The sequence below is a fragment of the Electrophorus electricus genome, chromosome 22 (genome assembly GCF_041902795.1).
Source record: "Electrophorus electricus isolate QZ-2024a chromosome 22, ASM4190279v1, whole genome shotgun sequence".
Lineage (NCBI taxonomy): Eukaryota > Metazoa > Chordata > Actinopteri > Gymnotiformes > Gymnotidae > Electrophorus > Electrophorus electricus.
The window spans coordinates 13,075,001-13,095,681 of NC_137518.1; the positions used below are offsets into that span (position 1 = coordinate 13,075,001).

The following is a 20,681-nucleotide window of genomic DNA, read 5'->3' on the forward strand; positions in this document are numbered from 1 at the left end:
AGTGTGCTTTGCCCTACCTTACAGTGCACGTGTACCAAATGAATAAAATTCCGCTTGAGTACATGAGTCTAAAGACTTCAAAATTAAATAACCGCTTTTTGAGAAATTTACCAAAACCCTGCTGCCTTAACACAGAATGAAACCCTGACATCTCCGTATCTGCGCTAGGACCAAGCCAAACACTGACAAGGTCATTTAACGTAGGCCAGGAGATTCGTTTAATACAGGTGTAAAATCCAGTTCCTTGCTCGGTGCATCTCAATGAATGTGGGCAGGTTTATTTTAAGCCTCACGCTGGCCCAGGCCCTCCCACGAGATGACCCGGCAGACCCCAAAACAACACGGTCTCCTTCGTCTCTTTACGACCGGCAAAGACTAAAGGTGAAGTGAACCTGAGCAGCTCGGCAGTGGAAAAAGATCAGGTGTCATATGCGTAGAGGCCGGGTCCGAACAATGCCGGGGTCTGAGGAGGAACCAGAGATCATCTCCACTATTCAATATTAAAACCACCAGCACAATGGATTTGAATCGGGAGTACCTGCAAATCACAGCTCCTCCATGGAGGAGCATGATGGATGACGAAGGCTCCAGAGTCGCCTAGCCAGTGAACCGCACTCGCCTGTCCCTGCAGCGTTTGAGATCGCACTTTGCCGTGGTTACATTTTGGAGTCCTATAGCCAGGGACAGGAAGTGTGGTAGCCCAGTGTCCAGAAATCTTGGGTACATGTCCTGGTAAGTTACTACACCCTTGGGAAAGTCACGTTACCCTACGTGAAGTGTAAGTAGAGCTTTGCGAAATGGTCCACGTAATCAGAGAAGATAAATGCTGTCATCAAACAGCTTTGTCAGCTCTAACGCACAGATAACCAGTTTGGGAGCTACACCACAGATTCCTTCCCTGTTCCAGCAAACTGGATCCAGTTCTTCAGGTAATTATGAGTTCCTTGATCATGAGCTCCAGGGAATGAGTCAGAGAATGACCGGAAGATCCATACATGCTGCTGTCATCACTGTTGTTGTGAGGTCCACGGAGCCTCTGGCGGGACAGTTCAAGTGTCCAGGGAACGGAGACTGACTCTCAAACCCAAAGCTTCAGGACAGACCCACGTGTTAAAGACCTCCACCCACGTCTTTGGAGTGAAACGTAACCCGGCAAAGCCGTAGCTTTGCGATGATGTAAACGCGGCAGATGTTAAGGTTTGAATGAACCGGGTCATTTTGCTGGGGTGACTAATGAACAAATTCTTGTTCCCCATCTCGGAGGAGCGTGTTTGAGGGCTGGCTGGGATTAAAACAACGACAGCAATGACAAGTACGTGTTTGAAACGATATAAAATATCCTTCTCTATGGTGTAGACTCCATACCAGAGCAATAAAAAACAGATGGGCTGTGTGAGAACGTGAATGGAATGTAGTGTCTAGTGCTGACAAGTTCATATGCTCAAATAAACCCTCATGGAGATGTTTGTTAAGGAGGGTGTGGGTGGGTGTGTGTGTGTGAGAGAGAGAGAGAGACACACACACACACAGAGTGAGTGAAAGAGTGAGAGAGAGAGACAAAGACAGTAGACAGAGAGAAAGAAAGAACAAGAGGAAGTAAGACAGTAGAGAAAGAGTGAGAGAGAGAGAGGAAGAGTGCGAGATGGCATAAAGAATGGGCCAGAAAGGTAACGAGATCTCGAAGCAAATCGACTGTTCTTCTGCGGGGGGATCCGTGTACTCATTGATTAGATATCTATGACATGCAGAGCAGGAGCAAAAGCTCTCTGGGCTTGTTCTGAAAGTTAATATCGTCTCCTTTTACTGCCAGGATGCGTTTAGCTACCTCACCGAAGGCCTTGCCAGTCACTTAACATGTTCGGCCCCACCAGGCCATCTGATTCCAGGAAATGTAGACCGTTAATTCAATTGCGTTTCGTGGTCATTTTGACAGCCAGGTAAGTCAGGCTTGGATCCCCGCCTCAGACACAGCGGAACCCACGGAAGGGCCGTGGCAAAGGCGCTGTTCGAACACGTCGCGATCATTCGAGAGGGGAAGAAGCAGAGCGAGCGAGCACGGACGTGTCTGCGCTCTTAAACGTGTCCCGGCCTTCGACCGTAATGTACTGTCACCGCTGCACAGGCAGTGGAAGGTCGTTATTCAGCGCAGGGCCCTAGTGATCCGTCCTTGCTCACCAACACACACGGGTGCCCTTTAAAGACACTTCTACAACAGTTTACTCCCTCCTCCGAGTGTATACAAACAGGGGTCTGGCTGTTGTCAAGGCGACAGCAGAGGTCTCTGGGGATGCCCAGAATTGCTGCTCTCCCATGTGGGGGAGGAAATGGGGTGGGGATGTGTGTGTGTGTGTGTGTGTGTGTGTGTGTGTGTGTGTGTGTGTGTGTGTGTGTGTGTGTGTGTGTGTGTGCTGAAGGGAACGGGGGGCTAGTTTCCCATAATCCACTCTGAATGTTGACCCTTGGCAAACCACAGGATTGAGACTGGCAGTTCACACAGGGAATTACCATTACAAAAGCTTTGACCAAGATCCAAGCCCTCGGCTTTCATGGACATAAAACCCCACTTACAAAAATATCAATAAAGAGATGTTTTAATGGAAGAACGCGATTTTAAAATATGCATGCAGGTCTAAAAATAAGGCTCGTTGAGAATGAGAAAGTCCTCAAGGCAGCGAGGAGCAAGCGGCACGTGCTGTTGGAAGGTGTGTTTGTGTTGACGGCTCTTCCTCAGATAGCTGTGCAAATATGCACAGGGCAGTTTACTACGGTGGCCAGTGGTCAGGATGAAGACTATGTGAACCTTGTGCTTTTTTCCTGCTAAAGCAAACACTGGACCAGTAGAAAAAAATGAAGGCAACAGTTGCGAAAGTACTTTGTCAATATGGCACAAACGTGTGCCTTTAATAAACTGTCTTTTAACTTCAGTTAAAATAAAACTTTATTATACTCTCTGGTGGTATGTCATCTGTCATGAAATATATGTAGCAGGTACTTTGTGAAATGGGTGTAAAAATGCAGGAACCCTGTCAACCATTCAGGGAAACCTTTTGCTTTGAAGCATGAATTTTAATGATTAACTTTTTGGCGTCCTCTGAAGCGATTTGTTTAGGATGTTAAGCTCACAGCAGCCCTAAATAACATACTAAAGTGGCTACAAACCGCTTACTACAAAAAACAAAGGCAGTAATCCCACCTCTAGTAGATCTCTTGTATGATCTTTTAGTTTTGACTTATTTTCTGTCTCTCTCTCGCTGTCACACACACACACACACACACACACACACACACACACACACACACACACACACACACACTCACACTCACACTCACACTGAACCGCACAGATTTCTAAATGGCTTCTTCTGGTGTCTGGTTTACGGTGTGTAAGGCTGTTTGACATAGATCAAGTATTTAGCCCCTGTTTGCCTTCCTGTTTGCGCCCTGGGGGAACTTCTGTTATTTGCACTGAGTAATCACAGAAATCTGCCCATCTAAACATCTGAGCGTTTAAGAGGCGTTTACCGTAGAAACGTGCATTTCCAAACTTCACTGCTTTCAGCCCTGATCTGCAGTGGAACGTGAGACCAGTCTGCTTCAGCTGACATCATCTCCAGTGCCAAGCACAGTGCTCCCACAGGTTGCTGAACCCACACCGATGGACACGCTCAACACGGCAACCAAACACCAGAGCCTGGAGCCTGCCGTCTGAGCTCAGAGTGTCCTACTTTTAGTACAACAACAGTAAACCTGGAACACATGCTCAGGTAGTGTGGGCGTGAAGCTAGAGCAGGTCACCTTACCTGACTTCACCAGTACGTCCCGCGGTCGGCTAGGGGGGCTTTCTGGGTAGAGTTTGTGTCCTATGCTGTGATCCATTCTTCTGTTGCCTGTTCGCGCTCGCGTGCGTTCGTGTGTGTGTGTGTGTGTGTGTGTATGAATGTGTATGTACTGGCCACTCCGAGAGAGGCTACATGTCTGTGCAAGTGTGTGTGCGTGTAAGTGCGTGTGTGGGAGGGTGTGTGTTTTTGCAGGCCGTTTCTCTGGTGCCTGTGCTGCACTGCACACATGCTCATGCTGCTCTGCCCTTCCCCTCAGATGTAAACAGTCACATGACTTGATGGGCATTCCTAGGCCACGCCCCTCTCTCGCTCTCACTTGTACACAAGGGAAACTCTTTCTCTCTTTCTGTCTCTGCCTTCTTTTCTCTCTCTTTCTCACACTCTCTTTTGTTTCCCCTCCTAAACCCCGCCCCCATGCCCAGACTGCAACTGCTTGCCTGTAGGCAGGAGTCTGATACTGAAGGGTTGAGGAACTAACATCTATATCTCTCTCTGTTTCTCTCAGTACTGAGATCAACCCTCAAACTTATATTGGACTTTATAAATCCACGCGCGCACACACACACACACACACACACACACACACACGCATGCGCACACATACACATTTCCTCTGTGTGGCTGTTGAACAAACCTTTAAATGTTTATCTGCAGGTTATTTACTTACTGCAACCATCTAGGCAAGAGCAGTATTGGAAGGCATATACCTCATACTGGAAAGTATATATCTCATATTGGGAGGCAAATATCTCATATTGGAAAGCAATTATCTTATACTTGAAGGCATATACCTTATGTTGGAAAGTATATATCTCATAGTGGGAGGCATATACCTCATTCTGGGAGGAATATACCTCATAAAGGAAAGTATATATCTCATACTGGAAGGCAAACATCTCATACTGGAAGGTAAATAGCTCATACTGGATGGTATATATCTCATAGCAGGAGGCCTATGAGGCCTATAACCCTAACCCTAACCCTACTTGAAGGTATACACCTCATACTGGAGGGCATATACCTCATACTGGGATGCATATATCTCAGACTGGAAGGCTTATCTCATACTATGAGGCATATATCTCATACTGGAAGGCATATACTTCATACTGGGAGGCATATATCTCAGACTGGAAGTTATATATCTCATAATGGAAAGCAAATATGTCATACTGGAATGTAAATATCTCATACTGGAAGGCATATATCTCAGACTGGAAGATATATATCTCATACTGGAAGGCAAATATCTCAGACTGGAAGGTAAACATCTCATACTGCAAGGCATATATCTCATACTGGAAGTTAAACATCTCATACAGGAAGGCATATATCTCATACTGGAAGGCATATATCTCAGACTGGAAGGCAAATATCTACTAGTGGAAGGTAAATATCTCATACTGGAAGGCATATATCTCATACTGGAAGGCATATGCTTCATACTGGGAAGCATATATCTCAGACTGGAAGGCATATAGTTCATACTGGAAGATATATACTTCATACTGGGAGGCATATATCTCATACTGGAAGGCATATACTTCATACTGGAAGGCAAATATCTCATACTGGAAGGAATATACTTCATACTGAGAGGCATATACTTCATACTGAAAGACAAATATCTCAGACTGGAAGGTATATATCTCATACTGGGAGGCATATATCTCATACTGGTAGGCATAAACTTCATACTGGGAAGCATATACTTCATGCTGGAAAGCAAATATCTCATACTGGAAGGAATATACTTCATACTGGTAGGCATATACTTCGTACTGGGAAGCATATATCTCAGACTGGAATACATATATCTCAGGACTTTAGATCTTATTCAGCTTAATTATGAATATTCAAAGCTTTGTGTGCTCTGTCCTACATCTATTAGTAAACACAGTTTAATACTTGATTTAAAAAAAAAAAAAGTATTTTTAAAGATGATGAAATCTGCAAAACTAAAAAACTGCAGTGTTTTTCAAAGTTTTTGTGCCTGTTAAGCTGTTTATATGATGCATTGTTTTAAATCATTTTTAAAGCCAGCAACAGTGAATCCAGAACAGAGGCCTATACATCGCTTAGCTCTGTAAACACAGTGGGGCGTCGTGAGGCGTCCTGTGTGTGCTGTGACATGTGAGTAATGGCATAACGGCAACGGCGGTGCATGGCAGTTCACCGGGGTTGTTATCTCACCATGCGTGGTGCCATTATTGTGCTGGAGGACTGAAACCCGAGCGCGGACTTACCCACACCACTCATGCGGCTTCCACTTTTCACACTCAGCTGCTTGTTGTTATAGGGCTTCTGCTGGAAGGAGGGAGGGAGGGATGGAGAGAAAGAAGGAGAGAGAGGGACGGAAGAGGACAAAGAGAGAGAAGGAGCGAGAGAGAGAGAGAGAGAGAGAGAGAGAGAGAGTGAGCTAGCTGTCTAACCCCACTCTGACAGACCGTTCTGGAAGCTGCCACTGAAAACAGACTCCAAACTCCCTTTAGGTGCCTACATGGTTGTTCCAGATTTAGGGTGTGTAGAACACTAAAGCAAAGGTGGTAGCGTTCTAGCATTTCACATTTTAAACACAACCTCCACAGAAGTCTGGGACACATGGTCTGAGGCGGCTTATATCGCTAACCACAGGCTCGTATTCCCTGCTGCTAGAGTGGGAATTAATGGACCCCTCCCACACTTCATTTCAATTCGATTAAGTGTCTCCATATCAGGATATCTCTGCCCTTCCACTCCTCTCCATAGCCATGCAGGACTTTAATCGTCAATTTGTAATGAAAAGATTACTTGACATTAGGGCCGTCCCATTTGAGTTAGAGGCTGTGGAACCTTCTGATACCCAATAAAAAAAAAAAAAACCCTATCAAGCAATCAAGGAGAGAGCCCCCCTGCTGTTTCAATTGGAAAAGCCCAAAGTGAAGATCCCTCTTAATTAAGAGTACAGAAGCTCTCAAGTGACTCTCATCTTCCTGCTTGGGACTGTACACCAGCTCCTCCGAGTTCCAGATCAATTTTTTGTGATCGGTTACGCAGAAATATTGGAGCCCTTTGTCTGGGCATGAAACTTGATTCTGCTGGAAAAACACGAGACGAGTTGTCTAATTTGCAAATGCATACTATGAACAAGACAAAACAGATCGAGACTCAGGACGTCAGTTTGATGGTTGGATGTGCTGATCCTTTTAAAGTATCTGAAATAGAGTCTTCTGGTGTGGCACCAAACGCCACGGCGAGAGTTCAGGCCTGGACTGGTCGCTGCATGAGAGAGGAACATGTAGCGGAAACTAACCTGAAGATTTAAGTTCCAGTGAACAAAACATGTGAACCATGTTCCCTTACCTCTGTTACAGCCCTCTCTCTCTCTCTCTCTCTCTCTCTCTCTCTCTCTCTCTCTCTCTCTGTCTCTCTCCCCCTTCCTTCTCCCCCTCTCTCTCTCTCTCTCTCTCTCTCCCTCCCTCCCTCCCTCTCTCTCTCTCTCTCTCTCTCTCTCTCTCTCTCTCTCTCTCTCTCTCTCTCTCTCTCTCTCTCTCTGTCTCTCTCCCCCTTCCTTCTCCCCCTCTCTCTCTCTCTCTCTCTCTCTCCCTCCCTCCCTCCCTCTCTCTCTCTCTCTCTCTCTCTCTCTCTCTCTCTCTCTCTCTCTCTCTCTCTCTCTCTACTCCAATACCCTTGCTCTCAGTAAACCCCGGCCTTTTCTTAGATTTAGCTCTAACCCTTTGGAAAGGCCTTGACAGAATGAATGGATGTTGCCGCTGCTACTTGCCGGTTGCTAGGAGAGATGGAGAGAACTGCTCAGACGTGGTTTCCCCACAAGGCTCTCGCTGTCTTGCCGCCACACACTATTGCACTATAACTCTAGCACTCCACTGGAAACTGTGCTTATGGTCCATTACGGTGTAGGTGTGTGATGGTCAAGACACTCTAGCAACTTACTGTATAATATTGCATATTATGGTAATATCAGTATCCTTGGCAACAAAAGTCCTTTATGTACAGCATACACTGGTCAGGCTTTTCCTTCTGGATTAGAAAGACATAAAAATAAGTACATGACAAACACAGGCAGCCCACATCATTTATGGTAAGTACATCTCTCAAGTTCGTGTGCTTTGTGACATGTTGTCTGGAAACTGACATAAGTGCATCAGCACTTCACAAACATGTTCTACCTGTACAGGATCATAGTCAAACGAATAGCATGTCCTACCATCAGGCTTCAGTCTCAACTTAGCAAGCACATTTGATCGAAATGTAATTAATTCCCTCGTGTTTTAAGAGGATTTGCATATTTTGCTACTGGCATTAGCAAGGCTTAGAGCTGTTATGAGCAACAGAGGCTAACTAAGAGGGTGTAAGATGCTAAGCCCGTGCTAATAACCAGGCAGGCGAATTTCAGTGATCTTACAGGCAAAGAGACTGGATCCATGTTCGGAGCGGCTCGCAGTGGAGGCTGAACTCCGTGCCACCGCAGAGGACCATGCAAATGAAGATTTACTGTGTGGCCTCTCCAATGCAAAATGAACGGGAATTGATTTTCCCTTGTATAATTAGGCCTGTGAGCTGATGTCCTTCTGAAGAGTTTGCGAAATTGCATGGTATATTACACAGACTGTGGGTGTGGTGGAGTATGTTAAAATGTTAGAGTAGCTAACGCAGATGAAGCAGATGAAGCTAGCACATGTATGGCAACAGCGCATGACCTCACTGGCCAGACGGAATCACGGCTCTGCATCTCTGTCGTGGCGATGTGCAGAACGGAGGTGGCAGCCAATGCAATCTGGCATCTGCAGTGCGAGAGTACCCGAGCGTGACGTGTGCTAGCTGTTGCCATGAGCGGCCCGGCGGGCAGACTCCGGACTCGAGTCGCGCGGACCGTTTGACCTCTCCTGCCCCTGGGCCTGTCCGTTCTCTGCGTATGTTTTATTTACTCTGTTCGGAAAGGGTGCTCGCGCAGTGATACAGCATCCCCTTAATGAGGAGCGAACAGAACAGGAGGGTGTCTTGCAGATTTCGGCCACGCTCCGGTGCGCCGGTCGCAAGCCGAAGATTCTCGGGTTTCTCAGACAACGCAAAACAATTAGTGCAGGCCGTGGCGAGGGAGGGGTGCCGCGCTCCAATTACCCGCAGACAGGACCAGAGGCAGTGGGTACGGGTCAGCGGCTTAATACCCCGAAGCCTGTCCTGACCGACATACGGGGGGGGTAACGTGCACAGAGTGCAAGGGTTAGAACGAGAGATGGATGGAGAATTATCTCTGGGTTGCCATTCCGGTTTTCAGCTCCTAGCCAAGTTACACCCCTATTTGGTGCAACTTCGATGCTTGGATAAAACGATAACTAACGTCTCACTTACTCGAGGAAATATCAAGGCACCAAAGTCATGTGAAGTCAGGAGTCAGGCGACAGCAGATGCCGACCACCCCTGGTCCCCTGGTGACTGTTACGAACTTAAAAGCCTTGAAGGTAGGGAAGTTCTCGGCCAGGAGAGGAAAGACAGAGTCAGTAACGATCTCTCCTGATGAGATGAAAGCAAGACATGAAAGAGCTTAAACGTAGTGGGTGTTGGGCTGCAGCACGAGAGGGCATGTTGTTCAGCGAGGACGGGAGGTGTTGGCTGTGTATGAGCAGGTTCTTATAAGTGTGTGTGTGTGTGTGTGTGTGCGTGTTTGTGTGTGTGAATGTACGTGGGTGTGTATGCGGGTGCGAGTGTGTGTGTGCGTTCCTCTTGGTGTTTTCGGTTGTTTACTTGCATGTTTTTGTGTGTGCTCATGTGTCACACAACACCACTGGCATTCATAACCTCTGTGCCAACTGACCCTAAACTTGACTCACACAGGGCAACCTGTCACCAGTGGCAGTCCTGTTCAGCTATGCCCGTCCTCCTGCAGACTATGCCCTTATCAACCGCCTTTGGCACTCGCCAGTTTCTCAGACCTGCTCAACTTGGCATTATTGCTGCTTTGGTCTGCGTCCAGTGAAACCTGGTCTGGCGTCAGTGAACCAGGCAGGCGTGCCGAGAGCGTGAATTGGAGACTCTACAGATGCTTACAGCGCCGCGACCTGAGCCACAGACTCCTTGTAAACTACAAAGCGTTCCTCGCGGGTTTCCAGACAGGACGTGGTGACGCCCAGGAAACAGGGCCGTGGGTGGTGTAGGTGGTGCAGGGGGCAGGAGCCCTACGCTGCACATCAGGGTGGAGCTGTTACTGTCTCGCGTGAGAAAAGTGTAATGTCACTCATGGAAAACAATAGCTTCGACTTCCTTAGCTGGACCTAAAATCTCGTTTTTTTTCCCCCCGTTTTGTCTCCTTTTTTGGCACAAGGGTTACAAGCCAAATAGAAGCCATAACAACCGTCCGGTTTTTGGTTCACCAAAGCTATGGATCGACTCGATACTGCAGCTGACTGTGGGCTCAGAGGTGCAGCACTGCAGTGTTCACTGTTCTCTCTGGTACCAGTCACACCCGCTCCGGGGTTGGCCAAACTGTAAATACATCCGTTTAAAATCCTTAGGATACGATCCAGATGCAGGTCACAAGAAATGACCAGGTGCAAGATTCTTCCCTCGCAAGTAGCCTGACTCTGCCCCCTTGTGGACAGTATATAAATTGCATTACACAGCACGGTCACAGGTGCACAGTGACAGTGACCCTACAATACACGGTTTGTGTGCCAAATAATAGTAAATGCAAAACTGCAAAGTCAGATGCTGACAGTTCCCAATTAACATATGACGTAATGGGTGCACATGAATCTTTTTTGTCGCAAAAGCTTGTTAGTAAGCTCAAGGTATTGGTCTTCTGTAGTGTGTAGTGATTGTGCGGCGCATTTCGGTGAGCGGAGAGATTCAGTCAGCAGTTCTTCAGAGTTTTTAAAGCCACAGTGCTATGCAATCAGGTGTGTAAAACCGTGGGGGGAAAAATGATGAACTCTGCACTTCTGTGGCTTCCCAGGATGGGATGATTTGGGTTTGATACGTTTCCTTCACAGTAAAGAACATTTTCTTTAGTAACAGGGTGTTCTGTTGTGTATTGTTATGCAAATAACACTGTTGTTGAGGCTATCTCATATTGGTGCTTTAATAACAGCACCATGGTGTTTGTGTGTGTGTGTGTGTGTGTGTGTGTGTGTGTGTGTGTGTGTGTGCGGTCATGAGTGCACGTACGCGCGCGTGTGTGTGTGCGAGGGGGTGTGCATGTGTGTGTGTGCGGGGTTGTGCATGTGCGTGTGTGTGTGTGTGTGTGTGTGTGTGTGTGTGTGTGTGTGTGTGTGTGTGTGTGTGTGTGTGTGAGAGAGATAATGAACACCATCTGCCTTAGCTGGGTACACCTGGCTCATGTCAGTGTGTATGAAGGTGACTGAGGACCTGATGGACCTACGAGGTGCATGCTGTGGTTAAAACAGCTCTGGTAAAGCTCCATTAAACCTGTCTAATCTCCATTACTTTAACCTATAGAAGTCTATTAAAGTTAGGTCATTTCATTAGAGGAGGTTTAAATGAGGGTGTGAAGACAGAAAATTAACTAGTGTTATTTGCAGTGGGAATAGTTGAAGCTACACAATACCTATTTCAGCTGTATACCTGTAATGTAATGGTGCTTATTACGGGTTTCACGGGTTTTACTAAGAAACGTCTTGCTTAGTAAATAACACTCTGATGATCAAACCAACGGACTTCTGATGGTGAAACTGTAGTCATGGCAACCAGTCAACACACACACACACACACACACACACACACACACATAAATCCACACATACACAGAGTAATGGCAATAGCAGCTGTTGTTACAGTTTGTATGTTTCATTAGGGACTGTTTGTTTAGACACAAACCAAGAAATATATCTGATGATAGTCTTGTTTAAGAAATCAAAACACAGGCTCTAGTGCAGACTGGATTCTTCTTAAACACCAAACCTCACCTGACTGGATGCCATGTGTTTGGAATGAAGTTCGAGTGCACATACAGCGCTCTCACTGTTACTGGCCTTTATCAAATGGGCGGTTTGGATTACCCACTGATTTCTGGAACTGATATCAAAGTCAGTAATATCTGAATCATTCCCAGAACACAGAACTCCCAGAGTTAACGAGCTTTTATGACATGACATAAATATCTATAAATAAAGAATTGATAAAAATTCAAATAATTCTAAGTTGTTAAGACTGTCCCTTGTGTTGTCTGTGCTGGTTTAGATCTCTGTAGAGGGTAGGCAGACAACATTTACAGCCAAGGTTCCACCTCTTTTGCACCCTAAACTACCTCTCCAACCATGAATAAGGGGTTGTGACCGCAAGTATTAAGTAACTGCCAGAAACTAGCACTTACTTCATCTTCCTCAAAACCTGGTAAAGAAAAAAAATCCAATTTGAGAACACAGAAGCATGAAATCACACTTTGTAGTTCTCAAACCTCCACATTCCAAACGTCTCCGATGAACGGCTGTCTTGTGATGTGACCCACAAAAAAAAAAAAAACCTTCCAACTTAAAGGCTGCTTCCTATTTCTGGACCTTTATACTCTAATGGAGAGAGAGAGAGAGAGAGAGAGAGAGAGAGAGAGACTGAGATTTCTTGGCTGAGGCAGGGATCAGAGAGTGGTTTGTTTGTCGGGCCGAGCCTCATTACGGTCAGATCTGCTTACAGGGTCTCATGGGTGACCCTGCGTGTCCAGGTCTGGTGGGCCTTGTCAGCATGAACAGGAGCCAACCTCTCCTCTCTGTCTCCTAACCCAGAAACGAACAGCGGATCTGACACCCACTTCTGTAAGTCTCATTTACCTGCTGGGGCCTGGGGTTTGCTTAAAAGTTTTACTGACCTACCCAGACCTTGGAAATGGAAATTGAAACTGAGGCAAATACTATTTGTATTACAACAACCAGGAGCAGAAAGTAGACAGTATTTTCCACAAATGCGTCGTGTGTGTAAGCCTGCATAAGTACGAATGCACATCCAGTCAGAAAGGCGAGATTTCTACAGTCTTGTATTGGAAATACATATAACAATCCACAGCTTTTCTGCACTTGTTCATTATTTACTGATGTGATGGTTTAGGTGGTTTAGGTGTCTAGAGCGAGGTTGTTTCTAGGGTCAGGATACTACTGGGTCTTATTATTGTTATTATTGTTTTGGTCTCTCTCATCATTAAAATAAATGTAATTAATCATGTTCTTTTGTTGTGGTTTGTAACCTGCTCCACTTGGTTCATCCGAACCCCTCAATAAACAGATTATATAACTCACTCGTCTGAAGCAGGAATGTCCTTACAAAGATCTGTCAGTTTAGAACCCAAACACCGGTTCCTTCAGAGTTCAGTTCTTTCTGGTTAATTGTTTTTATCTTGCTGATTGGCTTAATCTGTCTCAGACCTGTGACCCAGATTTCTCAGACTAGAAGCAAAGTCAAATATAGTAGCTGGGAGGCCGCATGCTGACACTAAGTGGTAGTAAGAAGTTGTGTTTTTTTGGATTGGCTAATAGTAAGAACGGAGGAATGGCCCACCTCTGTACTTACTCTGGATTGGCTAACAAAAAGAATGGAGGGACCGCCCACCACTGTACTAACTCTGGATTGGCTAACAGAAAGAATGGAGCGACCACCCACCCATGTATGAACTCTGGATTGGCTAATAGAAAGAACAGAGGGACCACCCACCTCTGTACTAACTGTGGATTGGCTAACAGAAAGCTTGGTAAATGTACCTGCACAAGTGTAACCCGAAAGCCATTGTGGTAAAATTGTCCTGCTGGTTGCTGTCCTGCTGGTTGCATCTAGAGCTGTCCGTGGCTGTACTGCGCATGGACACGGCCTGGATCCAGCCCAGGGAACTGCCAATCCAGCTGGGCTCAGCCATGCATGAAACGGCCCGAGCCTTGAAAAGGGACGAAGCCGCACAAAGATTTAATTAAATCATACGCGATAAGCAGCGGGACAAAAGCCAACATTATGACTCCTGACATTCATTTCCAAGACCCCAAACAAAGTAGTTGATTCAGATTAGGGAGGCTGCTCAAGATATGAGGACATAAAATGTTCCTCCCAAATAGGTCCTCTTCCCGATGTGTGATTGAAATGTGTGTAGGGAGCACCACACCAGCACTGGGAGTGGCATTCAGCTCATGCCAAGCTGCCCGGAAGCTGGCGCAGAGAAGATGAAATTACAGCACAGAACCTTTCTGACATTTCAGCTCCCGAGCTAATCACATCACCACCCCCTCCGTCCACCTGCTCACACATTCCCTCTCTGCCTCTCACTCTCCAGATTCACGCCTTACACATTCACTCTGCACGCATGCACCGCGTACCTTACCATATACGTCTCCCTCGTAAACGCCTTCCTACTGATGCAGAGGCACAGACAGCTCCTCAGATGGAGCGGTAGATCACATCCGACATTTACAGACACCACCAGGTGCATTAATACAGCAGAACTAGCACTTAGCGGCCAGTAGTATTTTCGGCGGCAAGTCAGTTATGTCTTTATTTGACAGAGTGAGTGAGGGGTGTTGTAGATGAGGCCTCGTGTGCAGTGGCTTGGAATGTTGAAGAGCATGTCAGGACCACCACTGATGAGCTTAGAAGCAGGTCTTAGTTTTGGTGAAACTAGGACTCCCAGACAGAACTATTCTACACAAACTACTCCACTAGGACCGCTGCTGTAGATGAGGTCAATCGTGGGTTTTTTTGTTTAGGTTATGGCACACGTATTTCGTCTAATGTCTGACAGTCAAATGTTGACTAATTCCTCGACGTAAAAACAAGCTCTTTGCGCATCCCATAATCCCACAGTAAACCCCTCACAAGCAGCTGTCAGCTGTCACCAGCAGGCTTTCCAGACAGAGTCAAACTTCGGCTGGACCCGCCAAACCCCACTCCACGCCTGCTGCACACGTGTGGCAAGCCTCATCGCTCAAATATTTGTGAACACTGGCAACAGTGGGCACCATGGAGCAGGACCAGGGGGTGTGAGAGCCATGCACACCATGTTACTATTTCATACAAAATCTGGAAAAGTAGCTGTTGAGATATGATCCAAAATACAAAGCCCACTGACCTTGTGCATGCATAAATGTATTCTTGCATTGCTGATAATCTCAACCCAGAAAAAACCTGTTTTTATTTTTACTTGCTACTTGAGGTCTTAGAACTACAATAATGGGAACCACAGTTATGATAAACACATGAATATTTCATGAATATGTATTAAAAATGAGAACACATTTGCATTGAAGTATTTTTTTTATGTTATCCATGCAGATGAATGCATAAATAACAACAACTGACATTTGTGTTTGTGTCTCATGGGCCTTGGTCCCTGCCAACCTCTTGTCTGACTTCAGACACCGTTAGCAAAGAACTGCTTAAAACAGGGACCTTGAAATCAGGCGCTCACTTACGTTCTGTCCGTGCGAAGCCCCCATGCCAAAGCAGGGTGTTGGCGGGCTGCTCTGGGCACTTCTTGGCCAGTTCTCTGCGCCGCTGGCAGGTGAGGCACTTCCAGATTGAATCAGCTGCTGTCAGCCTGGCTCCGTGGGAGGGTGGGACCGGCGGGAGGAAAGGCTCGTCTCCCGGCCCCTGGCACCTTACCAACAGTTGGGTATTCCTGCAAGACGCTATGGTCTTATTTTCGGCATAGACCCGCGACCAGAACTTGGCAGGAGAGGTCCACTGTAGCTGCGTGGGGTACAGACAGCCAGCATGTCACACTCAGTCAGTCAGGCTGAACGAAAAGTGTAAAAAAAAAAGCAAAGAAAAAGAGAAAACGGGGCGGACGAAGGAAAGACAGAGAGGGTCAGGAGAGTCGCGCGGTGTAAGGAGGAGCACCTGTTGCTAGTCTACTCCTGCTCCCCTCTCTCCCTTAAGGATTTAGCTGGCTCAACCAGATTATGCTAATCGCTAGCGACAGCGGAGAAAGCCCACGGGAGAGCGCACGGTGGCATGGCCTCCGGGTAACAGGCGAGGATCAGGAGTCACACAGGCTCCATGTCACGATTAGCAGTCTACCAGGGAGACAGGAGAGGCCGCCCAAGGCTTTCCTTGGAGGGCTGGAGCAAGGCTGGGTCAGGGTGGGAGCTGCAGCTGCTCTTCGGGGAGTTGGCTTGCCTAAGGACCAGATGCCACCGTCTGGGCAACTGGGTCGGTGCTGATGACAGCGCAGTTGTTTCCCTCCTGAAGTCCGAGGAGCTCACGCAGCAGCATACGGGATGTCTCCACGCCTCCCCTCAGGAACAGCCTCATCAGCTGTGACCCTCCTGGTTCTGCGCTAATGAAGTCAGAACTTTCTCTGAGTATTTTAATTATCATCACACCCCTAAAGAACGAAGATGGGGCTATAAAGGTGTGTTTAACACCCACAGACTGACATACTGCTGTCCACTTCATCACTATAATTAGGTAAAAGTTCATTGTTACTGATTGCTACTGACTGACTTTTATCAGACTGGATAATAGCACCGATAGCCTAAAGTAGTGATAAAGTTATCGAAGCCTTTTATCGGATTCACAAGCACTAACTAGTGTCAGCAGCTAGCGTGCTGTATCCGGACCAGGCCATTCACCTCAATGCACCACTTCACCTCTCTGTGGTAACAATCTGGTCTCTGCTTTAACCTTCACTGCTTAGCTATTCTTGTAAGTTTAGGAACACTGGCTAACTGCCTGACAAGTTACACAACGACCCTCTGAAGACTCTCAGAAAGGACTGGTGTGTGGCCTCTGAAGATTCCCAGTAAGGACTGGTGTGTGGCCTCTGAAGTCTCCCAGTAAGGACTGGTGTGTGGCCTCTGAAGTCTCCCAGTAAGGACTGGTGTGTGGTCTCTGAAGATTCCCAGTAAGGACTGGTGTGTGGCCTCTGAAGTCTCCCAGTAAGGACTGGTGTGTGGCCTCTGAAGTCTCCCAGTAAGGACTGGTGTGTGGCCTCTGAAGACTCTCAGAAATGACTGGTGTGTGGCCTCTGAAGATTCCCAGTAAGGACTGGTGTGTGGCCTCTGAAGTCTCCCAGTAAGGACTGGTGTGTGGCCTCTGAAGTCTCCCAGTAAGGACTGGTGTGTGGTCTCTGAAGATTCCCAGTAAGGGCTGGTGTGTGGTCTCGGAAGACTCCCAGTAAGGACTGGTGTGTGGCCTCTGAAGACTTCCAGTAAGGACTGTTGTGTGGCCTCTGAAGTCTCCCAGTAAGGACTGTTGTGTGGCCTCTGAAGATTCCCAGTAAGGACTGTTGTGTGGCCTCTGAAGTCTCCCAGTAAGGACTGTTGTGTGGCCTCTGAAGATTCCCAGTAAGGACTGGTGTGTGGTCTCTGTCTGCTTCCCTGCTAACACCCTAAAAGCTTTACTTCCTTTGCATCCATGCCAAAGAAACTGCTACTCTACTCCTCTGTGTTGAAATCCCATTTACAAAGTATTAATCGGTGCTAATTTGAATTAGTATTAATATAACAGCAATGGATAATATGCTGTATATATTCACATACTGAAACAAGCTCACCTCCATCAATGTACGTACAGTTAGCACCTTCTAATACCGGCCTTACTCCATTCCTGGAACAGTCAGCTGAGATCTGATATAGTCTGATCTTCAAAATGTGCAACATCCAGCAATGGACTGGGAGTGGGAGGGGTGTCTCATAAGAGTTAGAGGGAGCGAGTCACTGCTGCCACCTCCTGGCGAAGCCCTTTAACAACACTTTCCATGTCCAGATTTGCACGGAGAAACAAAAACTGGCTAGTGGAGCCATTACTGGAGGGACAGCATGCAACGTATGATAAAATAATACAGCTTATTCATCCGTCAAAAACCCGAGTGGCAAAAAAATATATATATATATTACAAATGCCTGTTCGTGTAATCAGATGTCAAGAACGTTTGTTCTCTGTGATGGATGAATGGATGCATGAATGGATACATGTATACATAAGACATTTAGGAGACATACAATGAGAGAAAAGGAAGTTTTTCTCTGATCACTGAGATGGATGTCAGTCGCTGTTGTAGCGCTACTAAACGCATCAGCTTCCAAGGCATGTATACTAAATTTCTCCTCGAAACATTCCAGAGAACAAAGGAAGCTAACAGTAAAACAATGTAACGTCTAATCCACTATATATGCCAAATGAATAGGGCTTGAACTCACTTTGCCTTTGTTTAATTAGCTCAGAATAAATTACTCATTCATCAATTATTTCTGTGTTCTCTCTTCAGCAGGGCGTGTGACTCACATCACCAGCAGATTCCGTGGAAAATTAAAATGGTGAAATTAAAGTGAGTGGTGGTCTCAAACTCAAAGAGTTATTTTTTTAATTACACCTTATCTTATGATTAGGCAATTTGTACATAACTGAGGAAAAAAAGAAGCAAAGAAGGGAAATGCATGGAGTTTGGCGACTGCGAGACCCTGCTGGAGTGCAGCCACGCTATGTAAATGCGGTACAGAGCATATGAAGCTATTTGAAGGCGACGCATTGTTCCACTGCCTCCGCTGCCTGCAGTCCCTCCCTGCCTGGGAATTGTATCTTTCACAGCATCGCACAATATCTCTCGTAGCATCAAAGCCTTCGTTTATCACACAGAAGTTAATAAGTTAGTAATTACTGTCGGAATCTGGTTTAGTTGAATTCAAAACCAACTCTACCTGCGTTCCATCCCACCACAGATGTGTTGAGTGAGGATCAAAATAGCTTCTCCAGGACAAGGTGTTACATTCGATATGAGTGTTGTATTTGTGCCCAGCAGTTGGATAAAGGCACAGAAATGCAAAGCACCTAGCAAGAAACATCTTGTTGACACCCAGAGACAATTACAAAAATACAGTTGGAAGATCATAATAGCTCCCTTTCAGACCTTGGTGGCGTTCTGACACTTGCTGACTTCCCCTACCTTCATTCTCCATGTGCCCCTGTTCTTCCCCGCTCCAGACCAGAACAAGGCCATGAGAGCTGTTCCAACCGATTGCATTCGGGGACCTGCCCGTTAGGAGGCCAGCAGTCATTCAAATTCTGCTGACAGTGCTTCCGAAATATAAGCACATGCGTCGAGTTTCTCCAGGAACCACGATTCCGCAATTTAAAAGACACAGCTTGCAGGAAACACGCTATGTTTTCTGTCTGACTTACTTCAAACTGACTCATCAAATGTGCGTACACAGAGCCGCTCATATGGGTACCTGCCCTCTCGTGCCTCAGGCTTGCTGCAGCGTATACCTGCAGCGTTTCACTCGTCATCCAGAGTTTCCTGCTCTCTGGCTCCATCAGACCAGGGACCAAATAAATACATCCAGTAATACACAGTAAAGAAATGAGTGTGCTCTGGAGAGAAGGCAGGGGGGATTATTTAACTGTGATCATCAGTTCCTAAAGAGGGTGTGAGCTGGCAGCAAAGAAAAACTATCATCTCTCTCTCTCTCTCTCTCTCTCTCTCTCTCTCTCTCTCTCTCTCTCTCTCTCTCTCTCTCTCTCTCTCTCTCTCTCTCTCTCTCTCTCTTTTTCATTACATTTATGTCCAAAGCTGTTGTATCCCATAATTAGCTCTGCTGATTCTCGGTTGCACTTGTGTGCAATATAACCAGAGGACAGGGAGTGAACCTCACAGCAGTGCCCATCAAACATGACGTAGCTCCAGACTTGTCAGATCCCGGCATGCCCAGACACATCCCGACACGTCCCGACACGTCCTGCAGCATCGCTGCAGCACTCCGGGCCTGTATGGGCCCCGTGGTAGTTCACACATTTTCTGGTCTGGCCAGACGGTAGTTTATGAAGCTCAACGATGTTGTAAAGCGGTCGTCTATTTAAGAGTTTTATAGCTCCAGTTTGAGCACCCTGGGCTTGTTTAGAGATGAAAAGCTTTTCTATTTAGGCAAAATGAGGCTACTTAACCTGGTTTTCATCGCGAACATGATGTGTCTGCCACAGTAAACGCGGGATTCTTCAGGGCAGGGGGAACAAAGGTTTGGGATCTGATTTCTTTATCCGTGCACGTCTGGTTTGCTCTTACTGAGTGTGATCGGTGCGGGGCGAGAGGCATGATTGAAAAGGTGGTGAAGGCTTTGAAAGCCTCCTGTCTGCCGCGCTCACTGGGGGGGGCGTCTGTTACCCCGACTCTTTTCAGCGGCTAGCCTGATTCGGCGTGCTTCCTATACTTCTGTGACCTGTGTCCATTCACTGTTCTTTGCTGCCGGCCAGATGGGAGAGGGCCTCACGTTTTCAGGTTTCTCGCTGGTGTTTCATCATCCAGGAGCAGTGGTAACACACCTGGACGCTCTCGTTGAAAAATCACTCCACAGATAAAGTGTGGGTTTAAGAAAAAAAAAACAAAACACTGAAGAAAAATCTTGTTTTTAACGATGAAGGACCTTCATATAATGCTCACGTCTGTGTGTTTTGATCTGTCACTGGATGTTTTGTAGTCAGTCTACTTGAAATGCTTCTTTTTCTTAAATAATGATAAAAGGCTTGAAAGAGTCAGTCTCTCTCTCTCTCTCTCTCTCTCTCTCTCTCTCTCTCTCGCTCTCTCTCTCCTGTTTAGTCATGCAGTCCTGTGGGAGATGTGATGGTGAGCCATTTATATTTATGAGATGACCAAATCCTTTTTATTTTAATTGCAACAAGAAATGAAAGGGAAAAACACTCGCACGGAGAGAGAATTTCACACACGTGTGTTATCCAAGCAAAACCACGCGCAAGAGCGGAGCGGCCATCTTTATTTCACATGCAGACATCGTTCCAGCTGAACTGTGCATTGATGAAACTGTTCTCAGTCCAATTTGGCCACGAGGGCCAGGAGTTTTCCCGCTCGGATCGAACGACCTTATTGGAACGCCGCTGCTTCCGTGCATAGCGCAATGGGTCTGC

The 20,681-nt window shown here is 46.6% G+C and overlaps 1 protein-coding gene and 1 long non-coding RNA gene across 6 annotated transcripts in view; one reads left to right on the forward strand and one right to left on the reverse strand.

Annotated features, from left to right (window-relative positions):
• si:ch211-236d3.4 (protein FAM107B) overlaps positions 1-15,372 on the reverse strand; it is a 21,936-nt gene extending 6,564 nt beyond the window's left edge. The window contains exons 1-2 of one of the 5 annotated variants that reach the window (XM_035520458.2): positions 15,236-15,372; positions 6,086-6,143 (exon numbers count right to left, since the gene is read on the reverse strand). In XM_035520458.2, coding sequence (XP_035376351.1) covers positions 6,086-6,143; positions 15,236-15,259 — 82 coding nt within the window. In that variant the 5' untranslated portion in view covers positions 15,260-15,372. Of the gene's footprint in view, positions 1-3,800; positions 4,076-6,085; positions 6,147-13,540; positions 13,698-15,235 lie in introns of those variants that run through there. The other 4 variants (XM_035520457.2, XM_027020516.3, XM_027020519.3 and 1 more) reach the window with 4 other exon arrangements.
• On the forward strand, positions 15,347-18,111 carry LOC118240368 (uncharacterized). The gene is made up of 2 exons (XR_004775367.2): positions 15,347-17,110; positions 18,034-18,111. It is a non-coding gene; the product is annotated as an uncharacterized LOC118240368 (long non-coding RNA).
• The last annotated feature ends 2,570 nt before the right edge of the window (positions 18,112-20,681 follow it).